Below are 26,647 nucleotides of genomic sequence, written 5' to 3'. Positions count from 1 at the left end.
CATCCATTGGCCTCCTTTTTTACCCCCCGCCTTCTAGAAACATTTGACCTTCTTAATATCAATCCTAGACAATTTTAAAATTTTTATTATTTAAATAAATCATGGGTAAATTGGTAATTTATAAATAAATAATTGAATATAATACATACAAATGAACCGTCAGTTATTTCAGACGCAACCTACAAATCGACGTCAATCAAGCTGGCCACGCCCACCAATCGACAAGGTCATTTTCGTAAAAACATCACGTCACACCAACGGTCGCGTCTTCTTTGCTTCGCTTTCGCCATCCGGATTAGGGTAACAACGAGAAAAAAACCAGAATATCGCATTTCTGGTTTCGTAATTTCCACTACTGTCAAGGGGTATTTTCGGAAACGTATGAAGTCGTGCCAACGTTCCGAGAACCTGCAAATGACAGCCGTACGACAGCCCACTCCACCACGTCAGCAAATGCCCCACCGCCACGTTTCACTTCCTAGCGCCGCTATAAACCCCTTCGTAAATCCCTGAGTTCTGCCTTTTACCACGCTGACCTGCAAGAAACCAAAACACAATCGATTTTTTTTCCTAGTTTACAGGTTGAATCATTTCACTCTCGCTGCTCTCTCTGTGATCGTTATCGCCTATTTCTTTGCTCTTTGTTTCTTCTCTCATTTGCTGTCTCAATCCTATCTGTTTAGTCCTGCAACGAGCTCTGGTGTTTGCTGTCGGAAAAAAAACACGATTTTTGGTGCGCCGGCGAGTTTTGAAGAGGCCTAGGGATAAGTTTTCGTGTGAGGAAATCTGTGTCTGAAACACGTAATGACGCCTTCTGCGGCTTTAAAAAAAGCTTGAGGCTGGCGTCTAGGGCTTGGACTTTTGCATCGGACCGAGTCGCCATGAAAGGTTCTCACATCTGGAGTGTGGCTTATCTGTGTGTCAGTTGAAGGATTCAGACCGCCGGTTTCAGCTGTTTCTCGCGGAATTTGGTGGAGAATCGGTCGGGATCTGATATATAAGGTATGCAACGCGCCTCATTTGGATGAGTTTGGTCGGAGAATCAGTTTGGGGGGAAAATGGTGCTGTTTACTATAAAAATCGTTCGTTTTTTATTGTGCATTGAGGTAATTGTGGCTGTTTTATAGAAACTAGCTCGATTTCTGAATTGTTTCGGAAGTTCTAGTGATTCTTGTTAGCCTTGGCTGTGAGTGTTGAGTTTTGAAAAGGTTGGGTTCCGAGGCTGGTCGTTCTTTGCTTTTTCTGGTAAGCTACCAAAAGTTTTTCTTTTGAACGGATTTTCAGCTTTTGTTTTTGGAGAAACTGTTTTGAACTGATCTCGTTCTACGGAGATTTTTTTTTGAAGCTTTGCAGTTGTCCTCATTCATTCCTTTTTTCTAGCTTTTACGGACTTGATCTTTCACGAGCTTGTTGGAGATAGTAGACTAGTCAGTTTTTGGTATGAAAGTTAGAGCATCTGAAGTAATGATTTAACGCTATTGCCTGAACTCTTCTTTTCCCAGCGTTCTCTACTTTGAGTTACCAATAAGGAATCTTCTTGTAACTCCATTTTTTTCTACTGCAGAATTCACTGATCCGCTGGTCGGTGTTCCGATATGGAATCGAGGTCCTTCAAAGGAAGCCGGTCCTCTCGATCGCTTGCGTCTGAGGCTGATTACCAACAGGGGAAGCCTCCTTTTCCTCCGACTGTCACCTTTGCACGTCGAACTTCCTCTGGCCGGTACGTCAACTATTCAAGAGATGATCTCGACAGTGAAATCGGCAGTGGTGAATTCACAAACTACACCGTTCACATCCCGCCTACCCCTGACAATCAGCCAATGGAAGTGTCGATGGACCCCTCCATTTCAGCCAAAGTAGAAGAACAGTATGTTTCAAATTCTCTCTTCACTGGTGGATTCAACAGCGTAACCAGGGCACATCTCATGGACAAGGTAATTGACTCAGAGGCAAACCATCCTCAGATGGCTGGCGCAAAAGGGTCTTCGTGTGCTGTCCCTGGTTGTGATTCCAAGGTGATGAGTGATGAACGAGGCAATGATATCCTTCCCTGTGAATGTGGTTTCAAGATCTGTAGAGCTTGCTATCTGGATGCAGTTAAGGGTGGCGAAGCTAATTGTCCAGGCTGTAAGGAACCTTACAAGGCCATGGATTTGGATGAGATAGCACTTGATGGCAGCCGTCCTCTTTCTCTTCCACCTCCTAATGGGATGTCAAAGATGGAAAGGAGGTTGTCCATGATGAAGTCCACCAAGTCTGTATTGATGAGGAGTCAGACAGGTGATTGGGATCACAACAGGTGGTTGTTCGAGACAAAGGGAACGTATGGATATGGAAATGCTATCTGGCCAAAAGAAGGAGATCTAGGTAATGGGAGAGATGATGGTGCTCCCGAGGGTCCCTCTGAGCTGATTAGCAAGCCATGGAGGCCACTGACTCGGAAGTTGAAGATTCCTGCAGCAATTCTCAGTCCGTATAGGTATCATCCTTGGCTCAATTCTTGACTCTTGTTTCTAATAGGAACAATAGAAGTTCTAGTTTTTTTTCCGATTCTCTTGTCATAAGATTTCAAATAAGTAGTTTTGAGCATGCATACTTGAGAACTGAAAAATGGGAAGGCTACTCATGATGAGAAAACATAAAGGGAGGAGAAAAATGTCTTCAGGGAATGAAACACGTCGGAATGGGTATTGTTTCCGCTCTGCACATGAATGTTTGTGATGCTTGTGTATGTATAAGAATCATAAGTAAGTGTTTTATTTATCTATCATTATAGACAATCCCATACAAATTCTCTATGGAATTCGAACCTGAACTCTGTTTATGATTTCATCATTTCTATCTTATTGGCCGTTGTTCCTTATTTATAAGCATATTTATTGATTTCTTCCTATTTTCTTTTCTGGGATTTATTTACATATACAACATGTATCGCTGTTAAGAGTTAATTTCTTATTCTGTTTAGATTCAAAAATAAGAAAAAATTTGCAAAACAAAGATTGGGTTGAACCATACATATGAAAGAGTATACAATAATGATGTGTTTGGCGAATCAAATACCATGGTCTAATAATGAACATGAACCATTTTAATTGATTGATAATTGATAATATTTAGTTGATAATTTTGTGAAAGATTCCTGTCCTGTGAAAAATTTCATTCGCGCCTAATACATGTACATGTCGAGTAGACCTTGTCGTTGTGATATTGAATTGTAATAGTGCTTTTCTCATATTATTTGGTGTATATAGTCTTTCGACTACTATTTCTTTAATCAATATCTGACATTCCAAACAATTGTTAGCAAGATATCTCAGCATTCTCCTGTTAGGGCTTCTCAACCAAAATTCCTCTCTTCCTTTATTTTTACCATTTATATAAGAATAACTTTGTGTCACTTTAATTTATAAGGCAAATATACACAAAAAGGTGTCATATGAAATTTCTGTCAAGCAACAGCATCTGGAACCTCAATATTTGTGCTTCTTAGTGAAAAACATGCTTTCTAAAGGCTTGTGCATGTAACCAGGTCCCAATCCATGGGGGTCAGCAGGAAAGATGCCCATCCAAACTTTCGATGAGAAAAAAAATCAATACTCTATTTGAATGTATTACTTGTGTATTCACAATAAGTATATATAATATGAATCAGTACCCCCTCAAAGAAAATTCCAGAAAGCTTCCTATTATTCACCTTTTTTTCTTAATGCTGGAGGTCCTTAAAGAAATTTGTGAATTGCAATGCTATCCGTTCTTATTTTGTCCTCTGGAACTTATTAATGTTATATTATTTTATCTTGGTTCTGCAGGTTGCTTGAGTTTTCACAATAAGCATATAACTTTTTATAGTCTGAATCCATACCCATTTGAAGAAAATTCCATAAAGCTTCATGTTATTCACCTCTTTTTTTCTTAATGCCGGAGGTCCTTAAAGAAATTTGCGTATTGCAATGCATTCTGTTCTTATTTTGTCCTCTAAAGCTTATTAATATTATTTTCTTTTATCTTGTCCTACAGATTGCTCATTTTTGTTCGAATAGTTGCCCTGGGTCTGTTTCTGGCATGGAGAATTACACACAAGAATGACGATGCTATTTGGTTGTGGGGTATGTCCGTTGTCTGTGAGATTTGGTTTGCATTCTCTTGGTTACTTGATCAGCTCCCCAAGTTCTGCCCCATTAATCGGTCCACTGATCTTGCGGTCCTTAAAGAGAAATTCGAAACACCAAATCCGAACAATCCTACTGGAAAATCAGATTTACCCGGAATAGATATATTCGTCTCAACGGCAGACCCTGAAAAGGAACCACCATTGGTCACTGCAAACACAATACTTTCAATACTTGCTGCTGATTATCCTGTAGAAAAACTTGCATGTTATGTCTCAGATGATGGAGGTGCTCTTCTGACATTTGAAGCCATGGCTGAGGCTGCCAGTTTTGCTGATCTATGGGTTCCATTCTGCAGAAAACATGATATTGAACCCAGGAACCCTGAGAGCTATTTCAATTTGAAAAGAGATCCTTACAAGAACAAAGTTCGTCCAGATTTTGTCAGAGACAGGAGGCGCGTAAAGCGTGAGTATGATGAGTTTAAGGTTCGGACAAACGGACTCCCAGATTCTATCCGGCGCAGGTCGGATGCATATCATGCCAGAGAGGAGATAAAAGCCATGAAGCTTGAGAGGCAGAATGCTGGTGATGAACCAGTTGAACCCGTCAAAGTCCCGAAAGCAACTTGGATGGCTGATGGCACTCACTGGCCAGGCACTTGGTTAGTCCCCGGATCGGAGCATTCTAAGGGTGATCATGCTGGAATAATTCAGGTAGTGTTCAACCCACTTAATTTTTTGTGTTGGATGTGATGTTTTGCAGTTTGGGTTGCCTTAAATCATAATCAAATCATCTGAAAGCAGATTATGTATAAAATTCTTCGGTCTTTTATTGTGACAGGTTATGCTGAAGCCTCCAAGTGAGGAGCCACTTCATGGGACTACAGATGACAGCCGCCAGCTTGATCTTGCTGATGTGGACATTCGCCTTCCACTACTGGTTTATGTGTCACGTGAGAAACGGCCCGGCTATGATCACAACAAGAAGGCTGGAGCCATGAATGCATTAGTTCGTGCCTCGGCCATCATGTCTAATGGACCCTTCATCCTCAATCTTGACTGTGATCATTATATTTACAACTCCCAGGCTATGAGAGAAGGCATGTGCTTTATGATGGACCGTGGTGGGGATCGCATCTGTTATGTCCAGTTTCCACAGCGTTTTGAGGGTATCGATCCATCTGACCGTTACGCTAACCATAACACTGTCTTCTTTGATGTCAATATGCGAGCCCTTGATGGCCTCCAGGGGCCAGTCTATGTGGGGACTGGGTGCCTCTTTCGTCGTGTTGCCCTATATGGTTTTGACCCACCTCGTGCAAAAGAGAGCCACCCTGGTTGTTGTAGCTGCTGCTTTGACCGGAGGAAGAAACAGAGAGCTGTACATGAAGAAAACCGTGCCCTGAGAATGGGAGATTCTGATGATGAGGACATGGATCTTTCTATTTTGCCGAAGCGATTTGGAAACTCAAGCTTCCTCATTGATTCAATCCCGGTGGCTGAGTACCAAGGCCGGCCTCTTGTCGATCACCCAGCAGTGAAGAATGGCCGTCCACCAGGGGCCTTAACTATTCCTCGTGATCTTCTTGATGCATCAACTGTGGCAGAGGCAATTAGTGTGATCTCATGCTGGTATGAGGATAAGACTGAATGGGGCCAGCGTGTAGGTTGGATTTACGGATCCGTAACCGAAGATGTGGTCACTGGTTATCGAATGCATAATCGAGGATGGAGATCTGTCTACTGTGTGACTAAACGCGATGCATTCCGAGGGACTGCACCAATCAACCTTACTGACAGGCTCCACCAAGTGCTGCGATGGGCCACTGGCTCTGTGGAGATCTTTTTCTCTCGCAACAATGCTCTGCTAGCAAGCTCAAGAATGAAGTTCCTGCAGAGAATTGCATATTTGAATGTTGGTATTTACCCATTCACGTCTTTCTTCCTGATCGTCTATTGCTTCCTTCCAGCACTCTCTCTCTTCTCTGGCCAGTTCATTGTCCAGACTCTGAACGTCACCTTCCTTTGCTACCTTCTCATTATCACCCTCACTTTGTGCATGCTTGCTGTGCTGGAGATCAAGTGGTCCGGGATTGAATTAGAGGAGTGGTGGCGTAATGAACAGTTTTGGCTTATTGGGGGTACAAGTGCTCATCTCGCTGCAGTACTCCAGGGGCTCTTAAAGGTGATAGCAGGGATTGAGATCTCTTTCACTCTAACTTCTAAATCGTCTGGTGATGATGATGATGATGGCTTTGCTGATCTTTATATTGTCAAGTGGACATCTCTGATGATACCACCAATCGTGATCATGATGACCAATTTGATTGCCATTGCTGTGGGAGTCAGCCGAACCATATACAGTGTGATACCAGAATGGAGTAAGCTTCTGGGAGGAGTCTTTTTCAGCTTCTGGGTTTTGGCTCACTTATACCCTTTTGCAAAAGGGCTGATGGGTAGGAGAGGGAGGACACCCACAATTGTCTTCGTCTGGTCAGGCCTCATAGCTATTACTATCTCACTCCTTTGGGTGGCAATTAATCCTCCGGCAGGTTCTAATCAGATCGGCGGATCATTCACGTTCCCTTGAAGACTGTTTTGACTCTTTTTGTGAAGTATTCTTTTATCGGGCCTAGCTGGTGGATTGGTCTTGCTGCCCGTCTCAAAGCCAATTTTCTTGAGGCCTTGTACAAGCAGTTGGAGCTCTTTCTGCAAGTATTCCTCGCATTCATCAAGTCATTAAAGTAGGAGAGCCACCACCGCTTTCTCTCCTTTCCCCTCTTTTCTTATCTTAAATTCTTTTAGTGGAGTTTCATTTGTCAAGAACAATGGATTCGTTTGTCTACTGTGGACACAGGACGTTACAATGTAGATTCGTTTGTAATTTAGAGATGTGACAATGTAAACCGATTAATTATCCTGTTTGTCTTGAAAGCAATTTTCATTGGTTTGGAGGCAGGGATTCTATTAATGGGTTGACTTGTAACATATAAAACAGAGAAGAAGAAGAACTTTCCCCTTTATTTTTATTTTTATTTAAAATATTTATTATTCATTAATTGGTGATCAAATCTAGTGAACCGGATCGTGAACCTTTCTATAAAAAGTAAAATTTTAATTTTAATTATAAAATTAAAAACTACCCTAAAGTTTAACGTTATTATTTTCCAAATTTAAATTATAGGAGTAGCAATAATTTTACCATTTTAATGATTTAATAAAGCTAAAATTTTTTTTTTTTACAAACCTAGTCCCGGCCCTCGAGAGGGCAAGTGGATAACGGACACCTTTATTACGCCTTTATTTCTAGTTTCTAGATAACGGTAAATTAAGACGACAGAAAATGTAATTTCCACGACTTCAAATTCCCGCCAACGTTCCTTGAACCAGTACCACGGGCCCCCTTCGCGCTACGACCCAGTCCAGCGCTGCCACGTTTCACTCCCTCTCGCCGCTTTAAATATCTTTGTCGTTCCATCAAAGCAAAAAAGTCCGAAGAAAAGTAACTATCCGTTGGAGCCTCAAGCGGTCCACGGATTTCAAATTTCAAATATCTCGATTTCTTCTTCCTCTTTGTTCCATTCACTGTCTTGAGTTCTCCCTATGAAGTCCTGCACAACGAGCTAGATTGAGTTTTCTGATAAACTCTCTGAAGATATTTTTTAGGGGTTTGAGCTTTTGCATAAGAGCTAGCTGCTATGGAAGCTTCTTAGAGTTGGAGTACGTCTCATCTGTCTCTCATTTGAAAATTTCAGACTGCAGGTTTCAGCTGTTTGGTGGAGGATCGGACGGGATTTGATATTAAAGGTATGCGACGAGCCTCATTTGGAAGAGTTTGGTCGTGAATACAGTTTAGAAGAAGGTTATGCACTTTTCTGTAAAAAATCCTTCGTTTTTTAAATACATGGAGGTGATTAGGCCACTTCATGGAATCTAGCTAAATTCTGAAGGGTTTTTGGAACTCTACTGATTCTTGCTAGATTTGAAGCTTTTCTGTAATTGGCCTTTTTTGTTTTTAATTTCTAGTTACATGCCAGAGATTTTCTTTCGGAACGGATTTCTAAAAAAATATATGGAGAAATTGCTTTAAACTGATCTTACACTACCGATATTTTATTTTGAAGCTTTGGGTTGTACTGATTCCTTTCCTTCTCTCGCTTTAAGAACTTCAGTTTTTGGTAAGGAATTGGAGCTTTTAGTCGCTGATAATGCCTGAATTTTTTGTTGTGTTCTCTATTTAAAGTGCAGCGATTGGAATATTCATTTACTTCGAATTTTTTCCCATTTTCGAATTTCAGGATCTGCTGCTGGTATGGAGTCGGGGTCCTTCAAGGGAAATCAGGGAAAGACTAATCTTGCGCCAACAGTCACCTTTGTCCGACGAACATCCTCTGGCCGGTATGTCAATTATTCAAGAGATGATCTCGACAGTGAAATTGGCAGTGGCGAATTCACAAATTACACAGTCCAAATCCCCTCTACCCCTGACAATCGGCCCCTAGATGAGTCGATGGACCCCTCTATTTCAGCCAAAGTGGAAGAACAATACGTTTCAAACTCTCTCTTCACAGGTGGATTCAACAGTGTTACCAGGGCTCATCTTATGGACAAAGTGATTGATTCGGAGGCAAACCATCCTCAGATGGCTGGTGCAAAAGGGTCTTTTTGTGCTATCCTTGGTTGTGATTCCAAGCTCATGAGTGATGAGCGAGGGGTTGATATCCTCCCCTGTGAATGTGGATTCAAGATCTGTAGAGCTTGTTATCTGGATGCGGTTAAGGGGGGTGCAGCTAGTTGTCCAGGCTGTAAGGAACCTTACAAGGTCATGGATTTAGATGAGATGGCTGTGGATGCTAACCGTCGTTCTTCTCTTTCACCTCCAAATGGGATGTCAAAGATGGAAAGGAGGTTGTCCATGATGAAGTCTACCAAGTCTATGTTGATGAGGAGCCAGACAGGTGATTGGGATCACAACAGATGGCTGTTCGAGACAAAAGGGACTTATGGATATGGCAATGCTATCTGGCCAAAGGAAGGAGATCTCAGCAATGGAAGAAATGAGGATTATCTGGATGGTCCTACTGAGCTGATTAGCAAGCCGTGGAGGCCCCTAACTCGAAAGCTGAAGATTCCTGCAGCGATTCTAAGTCCATACAGGTATCTTCCATGTGATAAGTTTTTACTCAGTTTGGTGGTTTTACTGATGGGAATGTTAAACACAATGGAACAAGTTGAGAGAGAGAGAGAGAGAGTCAATTTGGGATTCTTTTTACTCCTCCTATTATCTTTTTATTAGACATACTTTCTATGGCTTCTGCATGTAATCAGGTGCTGATACTAGGGGGGCCAGCAGGGACTATGGCCGCTCTTAGCTTTCAAAAGTAAACATTGTTTTCAAATATCTATACCTCTTGCTTATACTAAGTAAATATATATTTTGCTATATAATGAACTCTTTGCCACCCAAAGAAATTTCCAAGGAACTCCCTGTTGTGGTCATTTTGGCCCTGGAAGAATTCTCCAGATTGCAGCTGTGTATGCAGTGATCTTTCCTGTCTGATGCTTATTAACATTCTTTGTTGTCATCTTGATCCTACAGACTCCTCATTTTCATTCGAATAGCTGCTCTGGGCCTGTTTCTAGCATGGAGAGTTACACACAAGAATGAGGACGCAATCTGGTTGTGGGCTATGTCCGTAGTCTGTGAAATTTGGTTTGCATTCTCTTGGCTGCTTGACCAGCTTCCCAAGTTCTGCCCAGTCAATCGCTCTACTGACCTTGCTGTACTTAAAGAGAAATTTGAAACACCCAGCCCCATTAATCCTATTGGAAAATCTGATCTACCGGGTATTGATGTATTTGTCTCCACGGCAGACCCTGAGAAGGAGCCACCATTAGTCACTGCAAACACAATACTTTCAATCCTTGCAGCTGATTATCCTGTAGAGAAACTTGCTTGTTATGTCTCAGACGATGGAGGCGCTCTTCTGACATTTGAAGCCATGGCTGAGGCTGCAAGTTTTGCTAACCTATGGGTTCCATTCTGCAGAAAACATAATATTGAACCCAGAAGCCCTGAGAGCTACTTCCATTTAAAAAGGGATCCTTACAAGAACAAAGTTCGTCCTGATTTTGTGAGGGACAGGAGGCGTGTAAAGCGCGAGTATGATGAGTTTAAGGTTCGGATAAATGGACTCCCAGATTCTATCCGACGCCGATCAGATGCATATAATGCTAGGGAGGAGATAAAGGCCATGAAGCTGCAGAAGCAGAATGCTGGTGATGAACCAGTTAAACCCGTCAAAGTCCCAAAAGCAACTTGGATGGCCGATGGCACTCACTGGCCAGGAACTTGGTTGGTTCCAGGACCAGAGCATTCTAAGGGTGATCATGCTGGAATTATTCAGGTATCCTTAATATTTTATGCTTTATTTTGGTTAAGTTTTTGCATTGCTTCAAGTTATCTGTAATCATAGTAGAATCATCTCAAACCAGATAAATAGAAATTCGACGTTCTTTTATTGTGACAGGTGATGCTGAAGCCTCCCAGTGATGAGCCACTTCATGGGACTGTTGATGACAGCCGCCAACTTGATCTCACTAATGCGGACATTCGCCTTCCTCTACTTGTCTATGTGTCTCGTGAGAAACGGCCTGGTTATGATCACAACAAGAAGGCCGGAGCCATGAATTCATTAGTCCGTGCTTCTGCTATCATGTCCAATGGACCTTTCATTCTCAATCTGGATTGTGACCACTATATTTACAATTCTCAAGCTATGAGGGAAGGGATGTGCTTTATGATGGACCGTGGTGGGGATCGCATCTGTTATGTCCAGTTTCCACAGCGTTTTGAGGGTATTGACCCTTCTGATCGCTATGCCAACCATAACGCTGTCTTCTTTGATGTCAACATGCGGGCTCTCGATGGTATCCAGGGACCTGTATATGTGGGCACTGGATGTCTCTTTCGTCGTGTTGCCCTCTATGGTTTTGATCCACCTCGTGCAAAGGAGGACCACCCTGGTTGCTGCAGCAGCTGCTTTTCTAGGAGGAAGAAACAGAGTGCTGTACATGAAGAAAACCGTTCACTACGAATGGGAGATAATGATGAAGAAAACACCATTCTTTCTACATTGCCAAAGCAATTTGGAAACTCAAGCTTCCTTACTGATTCAATCCCAGTGGCAGAATTCCAAGGCCGGCCTCTTGCTGATCACCCGGCAGTGAAGAACGGCCGTCCACCAGGGGCCTTAACTATTCCTCGTGATCTTCTTGATGCATCAACTGTGGCAGAGGCAATTAGTGTGATCTCATGCTGGTATGAGGATAAGACTGAATGGGGCCAGCGGGTTGGTTGGATTTATGGATCTGTAACTGAAGATGTAGTCACTGGTTATCGAATGCACAATCGAGGATGGAGATCTGTCTACTGTGTGACTAAACGTGATGCGTTCCGTGGGACTGCACCGATCAACCTTACTGACCGTCTCCACCAAGTACTACGATGGGCCACTGGCTCTGTGGAGATTTTTTTCTCTCGCAACAATGCTCTGCTAGCAAGCCCAAGAATGAAGTTCCTGCAGAGAATTGCATATTTCAATGTTGGTATCTATCCATTCACTTCCATCTTTCTGATTGTCTATTGCTTCCTTCCTGCACTCTCTCTATTCTCCGGTCAGTTCATTGTCCAGTCTCTTAACGTCACCTTCCTTTGCTACCTTCTCGCCATTACCCTCACCCTCTGCGTGCTTGCTGTGCTTGAGATCAAGTGGTCTGGGATTGAATTAGAAGAGTGGTGGCGTAACGAACAGTTTTGGCTTATTGGGGGTACAAGCGCTCATCTTGCAGCAGTACTTCAGGGGCTCTTAAAGGTCATTGCAGGGATTGAGATCTCTTTCACTCTAACTTCTAAGTCTGCTGGTGATGATGATGATGATGAGTTTGCTGATCTTTATATTGTCAAATGGACTTCTCTGATGATACCACCAATCGTTATCATGATGACCAACCTGATTGCCATTGCCGTGGGAGTCAGCCGAACTGTATACAGTGTAATACCTCAATGGAGTAAGCTTCTGGGTGGTGTTTTTTTCAGTTTGTGGGTTTTGACTCATCTCTATCCATTTGCAAAGGGGCTGATGGGAAGGAAAGGAAAAACACCAACGATCGTTTTCGTGTGGTCTGGCCTTATTGCAATCACCATCTCACTCCTTTGGGTAGCTATTAGTCCACCATCTGGGTCTAATCAGATTGGGGGACCATTCACATTCCCTTGAAGAATCTCATCTTCAGGTTCTAAATGAAGAGTCGTTTGACTGTCCAGTATTCTTTATCCAGTCGATGTTGTGCTCTGCTTTTGCACCCATCTTAAAAGCCAATTTTCTGGAGGACTTGAACAAGCTGTTGATGGTCCTGTTTGTAAGTATACACATGCTTTCAGGTCAGTTATTGAGGTAGGAGAGTGACTCTCGCTCTCTCCCTTCCCTCTTCTGTTAGTTTTTTAAATGCTTTTCATTAAATTTCAACTGCCATGGACAATTGGAGGTGGTAAATGTATTGTATTGTTTACGATCTGTTTCAATGTAGATTTTTTGTTGGAGAAATTTATTTGCTTGTACTTTATAGAAGTGATAATGAAAACTGATTGAATAGCAAAGAGAGTGATCTAGATGATTGATTAGTCTCTTTTGTCATTCGACTCTCGACCTGTCAAAGTTGAGATTTACTGCTGGAAGACAAGCTGCAAGTCATAGATGGAGCATCTAGTTCAATTAAAATATGCAGCGCCTAAATTCCAGCCCGACCCGAATTGAACCTGGTCCGATTTTGAATTTTGCAAACCGATCTGTTTCAGTTCTTGCCGGTCTAATTTAATTGAGCCTTGCCTTAGAGTTGAGGCTCAAATTTAATTATAAGAGTTAAGTGAGACTATTTTAGTTATAAATAAGAGTTTATTTAGCACAAATTTAAATAGTCCTAATTATTATAATACCCGATTTAACCTACATGGATTTAGTGATGACTGATGGACAGAATCAACGTGTCTACAAAATGAGGTGAGTGGATCGATTCTATCGTAAATACAAGAGAATGAGATGAGGTATAAAGGGTATGCCCATGATACGAAATAAACTATTTTCTATACTATTTTGGTATTTTATATCCATTTCATGCGTTTATTTCGGTATTTTAGGTTTTAAAAATAAAATTTATAAAATTAATTTTAAATTATAAAAAATTTAAATCAATGATAAAAAGAAAAGGGAAAAAAAGGGATGACATGGTGAGTTTCTAATGTGGCAGATTATGTGTATAAATGAGCTGGTGACATGTAAGATGATGTGGTAGATGTTAGGTGTTTTTTAAATTAAGTTTCTGTGTTGGTTATTTTGATAAATATTTTATTAAAATTAGTTAATTTAATCAAATTCCCTAATATTAAATGAAGTTGCGTGAATATGATATTCAATATTTTTTTATTATTTGCTGAAGACTGGACGAAGCCAGTCGTCTCCTCGTATTTATCTTGAACAAGTGGTTGCATTTCCACCTTTGTTTGCAAATTATTTTCTCAGATCTTCAGAAACTTAAAGTGTTGTTGGTTGCTTTGATTTAGAGCTCGCCGAGTACTTTCATCCAAGACTCGGCACTCAAAGAGACGGAAGAAGATGGAGACAGAGAGATTACTGAAGGACACAAGAATTTCTGTTGAAGCTACATATCTTTCGGAGAAACGATACATACATGAAGCGACGAAAGAGCATCTGCAAATTGCTGAAACAACAAAAGTCGAGACCATCGTCGACATGAAACTGTTGGAGAAGCTAAATAGCATGTCTGCAGAGGATGAGACTGTAGAATGGGGAAACTCTTGCATTTACCGTGTTCCGCCTCACAGTAGGGACATAAATCCATAGGCTTACATGTTGAAGTACCTACCCAATACAGACCGACCTATTAGGAGCGGAAAACTAGCGTACTTAACCACAAGACTGGGCCGAACGTGATATCTTAACACGTCCCCTCACGCGAGGCTCTGGGCCTGTCTTCCACGCCCGCCTCCTCTACCCTCTCGCAGAGCGCCCACTTTGCCTTTAGCGGGATTCGAAGGCGTGACGTGCCCAGCTCTGATACCAAATGTTGAAGTACTTAGCCAATACATCCCAACACACCAGCCTATTAGGAACAAAAGATTAGCATACTTAACCACAAGACCGGGCAGAGCGTAAAATTTCAACACGCCCCCTCATGCGAGGCTCCGGGCCTGTGCTCCTCGCCCACCTCCTCTACCCTCCGGCAATTGTTGAATAAATTTTACATACACAACCATAACACTCCTAATCTATTTAGTCCACGTACTGAATACAAACCATAACATTTGGCAAATACACATCCTCATAACAGAATATTCAAAGAGAGTATTAAACAGAAATAAAACTTGAAGGAAAGGAACCTCCTTTAGCTGAGACGCTCTTTGACTTCCTGCTCGGGGACGGTGACTGTCAGCACACCGTTCCCTGTGGCCGTCTTCCCTTGAACCACCTTCTCCCTCCAACAGTCGAAGTCGTCTCAGAAACTCGTCACAACTTCTCTTCATGAAGAAACTCGTCACGGGTTCTCTTCACGCACTTTTCCTCTTCGGTGTCCTTGCCCTTCCTTTCTATTTCTCTGTTTCTATCCCGCAAAATCGAGCCCCTTTCTGTTTCTTCTCTCGCCCCACGCAGCACAAAAACGATTTTCCACTTACCCTAATTTATTTCACCCTTTCTGTATCTAACCCCCGACGTACTGTGCGTCTACAGCTTAAACAAAAAAATAAATGGGCCCGCTAGTGTTGATTTTCAACACTCCCCCTCAACACCGGCTCTCATGCCTAGATCATGTATTATCAACACAGTCACACCTCATGACCTCCTTTTCCTTGATTTTCTGTCAAACGCATTATCAGAGCCACTGTTTTCATGGTCATCAAATAAGTCGGGGTTCTCACTTTTTCTGCCTCTAGTAGCAGATGAAGAATGCCTCCTCTTATCTCGTCTCTCAGAATCCCTACCATCTCCATGTGTCATGGATCTATCTTCCTTGTTATCTTTTTCTCATTCCCTTTTTTGGTTGCTTCGGTCTTCTCTACCATTAGAAGACTTCTCAATTGCTGCCTCTCTTTCTTTTCTCCCAGCCTTTGAACTCCCATATTGAAGGGGTTTTATTGGATCTAAGTCCCTTAATTTTTCTCCTGGCTTAACAACTTGATATTTCTCTATCTCCTTAAGATCTTTCACTTCTTTTATGGAACCTTTATCCCCCTTACCAATGTCTCTTTCCATCTTCTTAACGTTTCTATTTCCCTTACTGTTATCACGGTGTCCAGAAGTCAATTCAGATTTCACAAGGGTTCCTCCAATAGCAGCATCTGAAATAGATTCAATAGCATTTTATGAGATTTTACCTTGGGAACCTTTACTTTTCTCATCCTCATCCTTCATCTGGCAGTCATCGTAAACTCCTGAGACCCCACCTCTATGAGCAAATGGTCCTGCCTCTCCATTATTTACTCTTGATTCTGGTTTTGTAGGATTCCATTATGACTAACATTGCTTCTCTCACCATTCTCAGACATCTGACCTCCATTGGTCTCCTTGTTCAATGCCTTAGACACATCATCCGTTCTCTGCTCAGTAAACTGAAGTACTCCAGAGCAATGAATCTCATCATCAAATTCATCATCATCTGATGCATAATTCCCAAGACCCAATACATCACCAGGAGAGCTAGAAATAGAATTTCCTTTTGAAGCTTCATCTTCAATAGCATCCTTCACTTATTTAATAGCTGTGACTGGGACTAAAAACTTTGATGAAGCCTTTTGTGTGGGGACTGCAGGGGGTGATTGAGATGCCGTATGGTTTTGATGAAAAATTGTGTTATCAACTTCAATCTCTAGGCCATCCTCTTCATCCCTCTCAAATTCCTCTTCTCTTCCCCCTTTTTTCAATTTATCATCACTTATCTGTTTAGTAGTTGTAACAGTGAGGGCTAATTCTTCTTCCCCCATAATCAAGTGTCATTCTTCTTCCTCCATAACAAAATGTGCTTCAACATCCCACTCCTCTTCAATCTTCTCCTAAGATGTGTAAGTAGCAGTGTTACCTTCAACAAATTGTTTCTAGGACCAACAATTTTTTGCTATGTGGGCCATCCTCCCGTAGTTGTAACAGTTAACATCAAACTTTCTACTATTTTCCCTCTTCTTGGTAACTCTTCTGATGAGAGTTTCCCTCTTCTTGATGGCTTTTCACCTTGTCACCATCCTTTCTAGACCCACTACCAGTGTACCGTTTGACATTACCTCTACTCTTGCTAGTGTAGAGTGTTTTTGCCTCACCCTTCAGCGAGACTTCTCCCATTTGTTTAGTCAAAGTTTCCTGACCAACGAGTAAATTTTCAAACTCAACAAGTGATGGTGGAGTCGGCCATCCCTGTATAGCAGCAATGAATCCTCGATATTCGGGTCTCAGACCATGAGTGATTATCCTCTTCATCCTGGGTTCCCCAATGGGAGCTTTTGGGTCTAATTCTGAAATTTCCCGACATATTGACTTCATCTTGTGAAAATACTCAGTAATAGTCATGTCATGTTGTGCCGTTGATAGCAACTCGTTCTCAAGCAGTTGCAATCTTACATCATTCTTCTTTGAGAACAGTGCAACTTAATTGTCTCATGCTTCCTTCGGTGTTTTAACATCCCGAATGTGCTTCATCATTTCTTCTTCAACTGTGGTCTTTAAGGCAAACATTGTTTTGCCTGCTTTAATTTTCCATTTTCGCAAGATCCCATTGGCAGCCTCTGCCACTAGTTGTGTAGTTTCACTGCCACCAACAACCTCCCACAGGTCTTGACCTTGTAGGTAAAACTCAATACATGTTGACCACGTATTATAGTTTTTGTGGTTGAGCTTCTTGACTCCTCCACCCACATGAAGGTCATTCATCATGCTGGCACAACTTCACTCTACCCAACAACCTTGCAGAGTACCTTACTGCTCACACCTCAAGATAGTTTCACCTAAAAATAACGGTCCCTGACCGTCCCGCTCTGATACCAATTGTTGAAGTACCTAGCCAATACATCCCAACAGACCGGCCTATTAGGAGCGGAAGACTAGCGTACTTAACCACAAGACCGGGCCGAGCGTGAAATCTCAACATTACACACCCAAATTGGTATCGTTCGGCCCGTAACACCATGGCGTGCCTCACCTTGCACAAATGGAAAAGCACAAACATAGAGCTCTATCACATGTGCTCAAGCGATCAAAAAAATCTTTTGAAGATTATCTCACTGCATTGAAGCCCATAACAAAGAAATTAATGGAGTCATATAGAGATTTGGATGAGAAATGGAAGGATCCAGATAAGTTTCTGCAACTAATGGTGCTTGATGGTATTTTTTTAATTGAGATAAATCGATTTTACTTTAGAAATTATCCAAAATCGGAATCTGATTACTGCCAGAATGATCCCATGTTTAGCTCTAATGTATACCCTTTTACTTCTGTTGACTTGAAAAATGACAATATGCTACTGGAAAACCAGCTCCTGTGTTGTTTGTTAGATTGCCTCTCTGACATGTCTGAACAACCTATGCCACGGAGAGAGCAGCAGGGGAAGCAAAATATTAGAACTAAGGAAGAAGCAGATGAAGGAGGGCAAGAAAGCAAGACAATCTCCTTACATTACCTAGATAATAAAAGGAATAAGATGATTGGAAATCATCAACTAGGCACACTAAAGATGAGTTATATCTGCTACTCTACATCTGAATTGCACAAAGCTGGCATCATCTTTGAGAGAAAGGATGAACATGATTCTGTTTTGGATATCACGTTTGATAAGGAAAAGGGGATTCTGAGCCTGCCACGGATAGATGTCAACAGGTCCATGGCAAAACAATTTCTGAATATGGTAGCCTTTGAGAGTCTCCACCTAAGTGTCGGTCGTGAAATTAGAGCCTACATTCAGTTCATCATCTCCCTCACCCATAACGTCAATGATGTTTTGTTGCTTCATTCTAAAAGAGTCATATTCACAAGCCTTCTAGACAATGAAAAGACTGCAGAGCTCCTGCAAAAGCTACAACATGATATGGCTTACCGTCCCAAGACCTGTTACGCAGAACTAAGAGTTAAAATGCATGATTTCTGCCAGAAGAATATGAAGAAGTGGAATAGAAGATTTCGAGAGTGGAGAGTAAACCTCAAAGAGACATATTTCAACAATCCATGAAGTTTCATATCTCTCTTTTGCTGTAGCTGTTTTATTATACATCACTGTGTTGGGCACCATCTACACAGTTCTATCTTACTATAAATCTGGAAAATAAGAAGGTAACATACCCATTGAGATTCAAGAGAATGCTTATACTGTATTTGTGTTACATAGGGGTGGCGATTTTACTCGTTTACCCATTTTATCGTATTATCCTACCGTATGTGTATACATTAGTGTGTAGCAAAAATCCTTATCCTTTTAAGAATTCGAGTACTTGGGTATTGTTAAGGCTCCATGCAAGAAGCATGGTTTGCCTTGTGTACATGTCCCTTGAGGTTAAGAGTTATTGTTGTTAAACTAGGAAGAGCATTTCATCCGGATTTTGTGGTGCTATCATAACTTGGGGTGATATTACAAAATACATTAGTTGGTGTTGCTGAATTTCAATTGCAGGAGTTACAGATTGTTACTATGGATTCCTTATTGTGAAATATTGAGAGAAATAGAGTCAAGAGAGAGGGAGGAGAAGAGACGACTTCTCAAGAAGAGCATAAACTCTGGATTGGGGGAAAAGCACGAGCTCCATATATACAAGTCCAAAAATTATCAAAATTAAGTAAGTTGGGAAAAAAAACAATTATACCCATCATACATGTACACCTTATATCTCCATATATACAAGTCCAAAACTTATCAAAATTAAACCATTATTACTTTCCTTGATGCAATTTAGACCCACTTAAAATGACTAAACTACCCATTTTTAGTATATATAACATTTTCCCTCGAGCTGGAATGTATATATTTTAGTAGTCCCAATTTGTTACAAAAGATCCCCCACTCTTGCCTGCCTAAAGCTCTAGTGAAAACATCACCAAGCTAATCGAACATGAGTGCCAACCACAAATAAATACTAGAATTGATTTTTATTTCACAAAACATGGAGACCAAAAAAAGAGAAACAAGTGCTAAAAATTGGATTTTCACAAATTGATTTTTTATTTCACAAAACATGGAGACCAAAGCTCTAGTGAAGACATCATCAAGCTACCTCAAGCTGGACTTTCAGACTAACCTTTGATTTTTCCAATTATGATATATTTCTCTTGAAAATCTGATTGACAAATGGTTTGTTAGGTTAGAAACCGTTTTTACACTTTTGATATAGAATTTCATATATAAACTCTCAATCTTATTGATACAAAATGTCCCGAAAATTGAAGCTTCCAGTTGTTGATTGAAATTTTATTTTTGTGTGACCTTTGTTGTTTTAAATGTTGATTTTTTTGTCGGACTTTTTTTTGTCGGAAACTTAAGTACCTTTCTGGCAATATATAATTTGTTATATAAAAAGTGTGGTAAGAGAGTAAGAAATATAATTAAAAAATAAAAATTAGGAAAGAAGAAGACTAAAGGAAAAACAAAAAACTCTTTTTTTTTTCTTTTTCTTCTTCTTCTTCTTCATCCTTACTTCTCCACATTCTTCTTTTTCCATGTCTGAACCTTAGCTGCTCTAATACCATGTTAAGTTTCAAGGTGAAAGCATAGAAGTGATAGAAGAAGAGAGCATAGAAAAGAAAGAGAAAAAAAAAACTAAGAGAGCACATATAGATTAATATATGATGAAAAATATGAGAGAGATGTTACGCTCTCTTACATCATGTCTTTTTATAAAGTTATCAACTCGAATCCTACTAAAAATTAAACTTTCTTAAAGTTTCCAATTACAACCCAAATATAACTCGGAAAATCCTCTTTCATTTTATCTCTCTCTTGTGCTTGTTTATCTTATGAGACTCGTCTTGCATAAGATTCACCTTAGACTCCTTGATATGACTTCTTCAACAATGTTCTCTTTACCTGATTAATATTTGTGTTTGATAAAAGGACCCGATAATGGTTTATTATTCAAAAGAGCAAAAATTGGACCAAATTGGTCTAGCAAAATATACTTGAACTCAACAAAATGCTTTTGTTTTTTATTTTTACTATTTAAAACTATTTATTTATTAATAAAATGTGATTATATTCAAAATTACATTATCTAATACACAAATGAAAATATGATACCTGGATGATTGTATTTGGAAATTACCAATTTTTAAATAATTTAATCTAAATTTTAAATTTTTGGGAGGGTAGAGAGAGAGAGCAGAGAATTTGGGAACGGAGGGCCGATTACCGTCGTTTTCCCTCCATCATGGGAAGAGCCGAAAGCTCCTAGGCTTTTTGACAAACACCCTTCTCTGCTCCCTTTTCAGATGACATTTACCCGTGAATGCTCCCTCCGCAAAGCCTATCGTTCTCATGGCGATCACCGGGTGTTTGTCTAAATGCCCAAATCAAGGATGGCCTCGGTACTAGTTATCCGCCGCACATGAAGCGAGGATTTTCATTGGGTTTTGAACCTCACGAGAACCGAAATCTTGTTTGGTCTTTCTTCTCTTTTCAATTTTCGAGTTCCAACTGCTCTTGGCTTCAAACTTGAAAGTTGAAAGTGGAAACCCAACCGTCGGTTGATCTTTTACTTTTCCTTTTTCTTTGTCTGTAATCCCATTACCAGACGCAAGGCTGGATGAAGTCAAAGATTACCAGAAGGTGAGAACGACTAAAAAATTGATTCAGATATGTAAAATATGAAGACAGTTAGATCGACTTCTGGAACTTCATGAGACCGTGTCTTCTTCTCTGAAGGCAGTATATGAAGACTAGGTCATTCGAATTGATTGGAAACCCCCGGAATGAATGGATCGATGCAGATGAATTCCAAGGCATCACAATCACTTTCTGTTCATGAGAGATGTTAAACTTAAATCTTATAATCTTACGAATTTCAGATTATTCGTGTGAGAGAATCCTGGAAATCCAATTCCCAAAATCTGAAGTTTTTTTACCCTTGAAAAATCTGAGGTTTTTACACGGGAAACCCTCTCCCGTTTGGGCGTTAGTGTATTTAGAATTGTATTCTAAGAATATATTTTTTAGAATTCTATTACTTGAATATAATTTTTAGTATTAATATTTTCGCAAAACAAAATTTTGGCCCTAATTTGAGAAATGATAAAGGTCATTTTTCGACCCGAGTAAAATTAGGGTTTAGGGTTTTAGAGTTAGATGTCATTTATGGTACACCCACCCCATATGAAAAAAATACAACGTAGTACTACATTAATCATGATGTTAAATACGTGACATATGTGTCATTTTTTTACCAGAGTAATTTTAGGGTTTAGAGTTTTAGAGTTAGATGTTACTTATGGTACACCCACCCCATATGAAAAAATACAACCTAATATTACATAAATCATGGTGTTATATGCGAGGCATGTGTGTTTTTCGACCTTGAGTAATATTATGCCATTTATGGTACACCCGCACTATATGATATGAACCACGTCAACTCGTGACGAAACCCGATACCAAATCTGGTAATCGTCCCCAAGACCTTTCAAGTTTGGATGGAAACCGCGACTCGTTGCTTAGCAAAGCAAGAACCTTGGTATAGTGAAGACGCCACACAAGGGGATGGACAATCCGTTTGATAAATCGTTTTGAACGCCACAAGAAAAACCCTGATATGTTCGAAAGTTCCTTCAAGAACTCAAGAAGAATAATTTCTCGATAAAAAATTATCAAAAGTCCTCAAATCCGTGTACAAGTCCCCTATTTATAATGGAGGACTTTGAAACCCTAATTACATTCAATTAAAGGAAAACGTAAGGTATCTTAACGTAAATAGAAAACATAATATATTCCCACATGATCTTCCAAGATTTAGTTGCCAATTCGTGGATATCCTTGTGAATTCCACGAGATCTTCTAATCACATGCCCTTCCTCAATGCACGTGTATGGCTGTTGGACTTTCTTCCGGATCAACTTTGATAAGTGAAACCAACCTTTTTTCCCCTTCTGTAGTGACCACACTCTTTTCTTGTTGTATAACTCTCTAGACTAAGTTATTCAACATCTCTTTGAATCTTTTACCTCGTGCCTTCATCACTGGACCAACTGGAACTTTAGTTGGTTCATGACTATTCCATGTGCAGGCTCGATGTCCTCATCACCATATGAAAAAAATACCACATAGTATTTACATTAATCATAATGTTAAATATGTGGCATATGTGTCATTTTTTTACCTGAGTAATTTTAGGGTTTAGGGTTTTAGAGTTAGATGCTACTACTTATGGTACACCCACCCTATATGAAAAAACATGTGGTATTAAATTAATACTGGTGTTATATACGTGCTATTTGTGTCATTTTTCGACCTGAGTAATGTTAGGGTTTAGGGTTTTAGAGTTAGATGTCACTTATGGTACACCCACCCCATATGAAAAAATACAATATAGTATTACATTAACCATGTTGTTAAATACGTGGCATGTGTTATTTTTTTATCTAAGTTATATTAGGGTTTAGGGTTTTAGAGTTAGATGCCATTTATACACCCACACCATATGAAAAAAATACAACATAGTAATTACATTACTCATGATGTTAAATAAGTGGCATATGTGTCGTTTTTTTACCTGAGTAATGTTAGGGTTTAGGGTTTTAGAGTTAGATGCTACTTATGGTACACCCAACCCATATGAAAAAATACATGGTATTACATTAATCATGGAGTTATATACGTGACATCTGTGTCTTTTTTCGACCTGAGTAATGTTAGGGTTTAGGGTTTTAGAGTTAGATGTCACTTATGGTACACCCACCCCATATGAAAAAAACACAATATAGTATTACATTAATCATGATGTTAAATACGTGGCATGTGTGTCATTTTTTTACCTGAGTAATATTAGGGTTTAGGGCTTTAGTGTTAGATGCCATTTATACACCCACACCATATGAAAAAAATACAACATAGTAATTACATTACTCATGATGTTAAATATGTGGCATATGTGTCATTTTTTTACCCGAGTAATTTTAGGGTTTTAGAGTTAGATGCTACTTATGGTACACCCACCCCATATGAAAAAATACAACGTGGTATTACATTAATCATGGTGTTATATACGTGACATTTGTGTCTTTTTATGACCTAAGTAATGTTAGGGTTTAGGGTTTTAGAGTTAGATGTCACTTATGGTATACCCACCTCATTTGTAGCTTAACTTCCATAGTCCATTTTTACATGCATTTCAATTTTCATGTCAACTAAAGTAAGGTTGAGTTGTTCCCACAACTTTCAGTGGTTGGCCTAATCCCAAACCACCATCCACCCCTCAAAACTTACAAGTTCCATGCAATAATGCTTCATTTTTTTCATACCCAAAATGAAGCTGCCACCATTACTTACCCAATCTAGTTATCCTAAACCCTAATTCCTACAATCCACCAACCCTACTCCACAGTGACAACCAAATCTCATTACTCACAATAGAAACCTTCCAAAATGCATAGACTTCAGTGACCCATTACTCCATATGCCTGATGGAGAAATGGATTATAAATGTCATAATCTCATTATTTTGAAGTGGGTATATCAAGTATCAGACGATATGTATCGGATTTTGGGGTATCAGTGTTACACTCAATATGGAGTGTATTGTTATATGTTATTTAAAAAAAAACACTCAAAGATAGCTTATATGGTCTGATATATTTATAAATATCAGCCGATATATATCGAATTTTAAGAATTCCAATGCTATACCGGATAGAGTTATTGAGTCCAAACTCAGTAGCCAATAAACATGTTGAAGATGGAAAGGAAATGATTCAAAACCTATGTTAGCCCCTAGAAAATATTAAACATTTCATTAGTAATAATAATAATTATTATTATTAAATAATATTTATGTCAATTAATTGATAGATCCAATTAAATATTTGTATTTTATTTATATTATTTAAAGATACAAATAAGAATTCGAGTTAGGAACCATTTTAATCAATTAAAACCATAAAAATAAAATATTATTAATTTGTACGCCTTCTCATGACAATGAACCCCAAGACAAATAAGAGAAGGAAGAAATTCAATAAATCAACTCCCATCAACACCCTCATGCAACAGATCATACATGTAGCCGGACGAATATATCTTCATCTAACTTTACATGGCGGAATCGCCGGCGGTCTTCGCTGCCGCTCTGCGGCTCCTCTTCGAGTGTCTATGATGGCGGTGGCCACCGCCGAAGTTGACCCTCCCTGTGTCCTTGAACCGCCTCTGCTCCGACGAGAGGATGACGCACTCCGGCGGGGGAACAGGGTACCTCAAGGTGTCGTAGCAGTAGGAATAGGTCACGTATCTCTGCCGGAACTTCCGCATGGCCACCCGTCTCTCCGGCGTGAGCACGGCGTAGTCCGCACCGTTGAGTTTGACGCACTCGTCATCGCAGTCGTCGGTGGTGGTCTGCAGGATGGGATTGAGTCGGCAGCCGCGGAGGGTGAGGTTGTGGAACTCAGAGACGAAGGGGGCGTACTTGTAGTCGACCTTGTAGCGGCCGCCGGAGGTGGCCCAGGTGGAGCCGTCCCAGATGGTGGCGTAGAGAGACATGGGCTTCGATGGGTAGTCGCTTCCCATAGCTTCGCAGCGAACGATCTCACGGATTGGAACCTCGTCGATGTAGAAGCTGTTCGTGAAAACAAAAACTAATTAATATTTCCTTAATTTCACCCCGAAAATTAAAAAAGTAATCTATTTATGACAAGTTAATTTGAATAATGGAATCTCAGTCTAAACAAACACAAAGATAGCTGTAATTTCAAGATTACAACTAATGAAATTAACTCAGCTCGCCATGGCTCTGACTGTTCCTCACCGTTAATGAAGAATTTTCATCAACAGTGGAGAATTGAAGACTGGGGGGAGCCTTCGCACTCAAGGCCACCGAAGACGACTTCAGCATGAAGCCATGACAGCAGTAAATCCTGACCCGGAACTTCAATTTAAACGTTGAACGATTCAGATTTCAGTCACAGAAGAGTTCAAATTCGACGCCCCCCTTTCTGAGAATTTTCAGTTTAATGTCACGAGAATCGATTCTGATGAAACGGAAAGTCACGTTTTTCATCGAATGATCGTAGACTCGTAGCGGATTACCAGTAAAAGTTTCAGAAATTAAACGGAAGAGTTTGATTGTCAGAAAGACGGGGCGGATGGGAATTGGAAGAAGCTTACATGATGTTCGTCTCCGTCCAGAGAATGCTGTACTGATGAAATTCCTGGGAAGGGTCGAACCAGAGAGTATATCTCTCTTCTCTTCCTCTGTTGGTGCTTCCATTGCCGTACAAATTCGTCTGTAGACGCCATTTTCTATCTCTTATGTTACCCAGAAACTCGAAATCCAATTCGTCGTGGGTCTTCTCAAACATATCTCCATTTGACGTCTGCGCAAATCCAATAAAAGGATAGAGGAAAAGAAAAATTAGTACTGTTATCATAAGAAGAAAATTTTGAAATTGAATCCTGATAAGAGGAAAAAAAGAAAGCAGTGAAAACAAATGGAAAAAAAATCAGATTTGCAGCGGACATATAAAGCAAAACCGCGTTCCGCTTTACATGATAGAATGACCAATGTCACGAAAGGACCCAATTTCTGCTCGACAGACGATAGCAGAACCAGCCCAGGATGAAAAAATCAAGCTAACATATTCAATCTTGACAACCTACGTGAAAATTTAAATAAAAAATCAAAATCCAATAAACGCACATAGAACGCGACGACGACTCCTGCTGTGTAATCAGACGGCAGCTTAATGGAAGCGCTGAAGAACCCATGATTGTAATAATCAGAAGAGATAAACCCAGACCCTGAAAACCAATCCAAAAGGAAGAAATTAGCACAAAAAAAATCCGCGTCGAGAACTTCTCATTTTTCATTCTGAAGAGACTTACCCGTGAAACGATCGAGGAGGAGACTAACTGAGTTTCCGTCGGGAGCCTTGACGAGGTTCCCGTCGCCGAAGAGAGGCATCAACCCTTCATCGAAGCTTATGGTGGAGACGTTAAAGGCGAGAGCGGAGGATACGAAGACGGAGAGAGAGAGCAGAAGACCGAGGGAAGAAGGAAGAGGACGACGAGCCATTTTCCCTCTATAGAATTTAATTTCTTTTCTTTGTTATCCTTTTCCTTCTGTTTTCTTCCTCTCTCCTCTCTGCCTAATATCAAACAGATTGGAATTATAAAAGGCTTAGAGATAGAATGAGAGGAGAGAGAATGAGACGGTAGGGGTGAACTGTCTTCCACCGTTGTTTATGAAAGAACAGCCAATGTTTCTCACTCTATGAAAATGACCAAATTGCCCAT

At 40.3% G+C, this 26,647-nt stretch overlaps 4 protein-coding genes across 5 annotated transcripts; 3 read left to right on the top strand and 1 right to left on the bottom strand.

Moving 5' to 3' along the window:
* The first annotated feature begins 552 nt into the window (after positions 1-552).
* On the top strand, positions 553-7,134 carry LOC137934426 (cellulose synthase-like protein D3). Its single transcript, XM_068778750.1, has 4 exons — positions 553-1,002; positions 1,565-2,479; positions 4,018-4,825; positions 4,953-7,134. Exons 2-4 carry the CDS (start codon positions 1,596-1,598, stop codon positions 6,699-6,701), a joined length of 3,441 nt encoding a protein of 1,146 aa, XP_068634851.1. The 5' UTR covers positions 553-1,002; positions 1,565-1,595; the 3' UTR covers positions 6,702-7,134.
* A 523-nt stretch (positions 7,135-7,657) lies between these two features.
* Positions 7,658-12,771, top strand: LOC137967158 (cellulose synthase-like protein D3). 2 transcript variants are annotated; one of them, XM_068813622.1, is made up of 4 exons: positions 7,658-7,918; positions 8,410-9,268; positions 9,711-10,518; positions 10,642-12,771. In XM_068813622.1, the coding sequence occupies exons 2-4, from the start codon at positions 8,424-8,426 to the stop codon at positions 12,388-12,390; spliced, it is 3,402 nt and encodes a 1,133-aa protein (XP_068669723.1). In that variant the 5' UTR covers positions 7,658-7,918; positions 8,410-8,423; the 3' UTR covers positions 12,391-12,771. The 2 variants fall into 2 exon arrangements, with proteins under 2 accessions (XP_068669723.1, XP_068669724.1); XM_068813623.1 differs by lacking the exon at positions 7,658-7,918 and adding an exon at positions 7,951-7,973.
* A 4,609-nt stretch (positions 12,772-17,380) lies between these two features.
* On the top strand, positions 17,381-18,397 carry LOC137934219 (UPF0481 protein At3g47200-like). Its single transcript, XM_068778494.1, has one exon. It carries the CDS (start codon positions 17,381-17,383, stop codon positions 18,395-18,397), a length of 1,017 nt encoding a protein of 338 aa, XP_068634595.1.
* Positions 18,398-24,331: 5,934 nt separating this feature from the next.
* LOC137934218 (probable xyloglucan endotransglucosylase/hydrolase protein 30) lies at positions 24,332-26,426 on the bottom strand. Its single transcript, XM_068778493.1, has 4 exons — positions 26,237-26,426; positions 26,052-26,152; positions 25,520-25,728; positions 24,332-24,971 (listed from the first exon to the last, which is right to left on the bottom strand). Exons 1-4 carry the CDS (start codon positions 26,424-26,426, stop codon positions 24,452-24,454), a joined length of 1,020 nt encoding a protein of 339 aa, XP_068634594.1. The 3' UTR covers positions 24,332-24,451.
* Between the last annotated feature and the right edge of the window lie 221 nt (positions 26,427-26,647).

This window comes from Aristolochia californica, unplaced genomic scaffold, assembly GCF_029961685.1.
Source record: "Aristolochia californica isolate CCGP_79_NKW_82.1479 unplaced genomic scaffold, dmAriCali1.0.hap1 SCAF_6, whole genome shotgun sequence".
In the NCBI taxonomy this organism is placed as follows: domain Eukaryota; kingdom Viridiplantae; phylum Streptophyta; class Magnoliopsida; order Piperales; family Aristolochiaceae; genus Aristolochia; species Aristolochia californica.
Note: the sequence above shows the minus strand (reverse complement) of the source record. Positions and strands in the feature narration are given on the sequence as shown.

Coding starts and splice junctions, on each gene's coding strand:
- LOC137934426 (XM_068778750.1), top strand. CDS start 1,596: ATGGAATCGAGGTCCTTCAAAGGAAGCCGGTCCTCTCGATCGCTTGCG. Junction 2,480..4,017: donor GCAATTCTCAGTCCGTATAG/GTATCATCCTTG, acceptor CTTGTCCTACAG/ATTGCTCATTTTTGTTCGAA. Junction 4,826..4,952: donor ATCATGCTGGAATAATTCAG/GTAGTGTTCAAC, acceptor TTATTGTGACAG/GTTATGCTGAAGCCTCCAAG.
- LOC137967158 (XM_068813622.1), top strand. CDS start 8,424: ATGGAGTCGGGGTCCTTCAAGGGAAATCAGGGAAAGACTAATCTTGCG. Junction 9,269..9,710: donor GCGATTCTAAGTCCATACAG/GTATCTTCCATG, acceptor TTGATCCTACAG/ACTCCTCATTTTCATTCGAA. Junction 10,519..10,641: donor ATCATGCTGGAATTATTCAG/GTATCCTTAATA, acceptor TTATTGTGACAG/GTGATGCTGAAGCCTCCCAG.
- LOC137934219 (XM_068778494.1), top strand. CDS start 17,381: ATGGAAAAGCACAAACATAGAGCTCTATCACATGTGCTCAAGCGATCA.
- LOC137934218 (XM_068778493.1), bottom strand. CDS start 26,426: ATGGCTCGTCGTCCTCTTCCTTCTTCCCTCGGTCTTCTGCTCTCTCTC. Junction 26,153..26,236: donor CCTCCTCGATCGTTTCACGG/GTAAGTCTCTTC, acceptor ATTGGTTTTCAG/GGTCTGGGTTTATCTCTTCT. Junction 24,972..25,519: donor TGGACGGAGACGAACATCAT/GTAAGCTTCTTC, acceptor TTTCACGAACAG/CTTCTACATCGACGAGGTTC.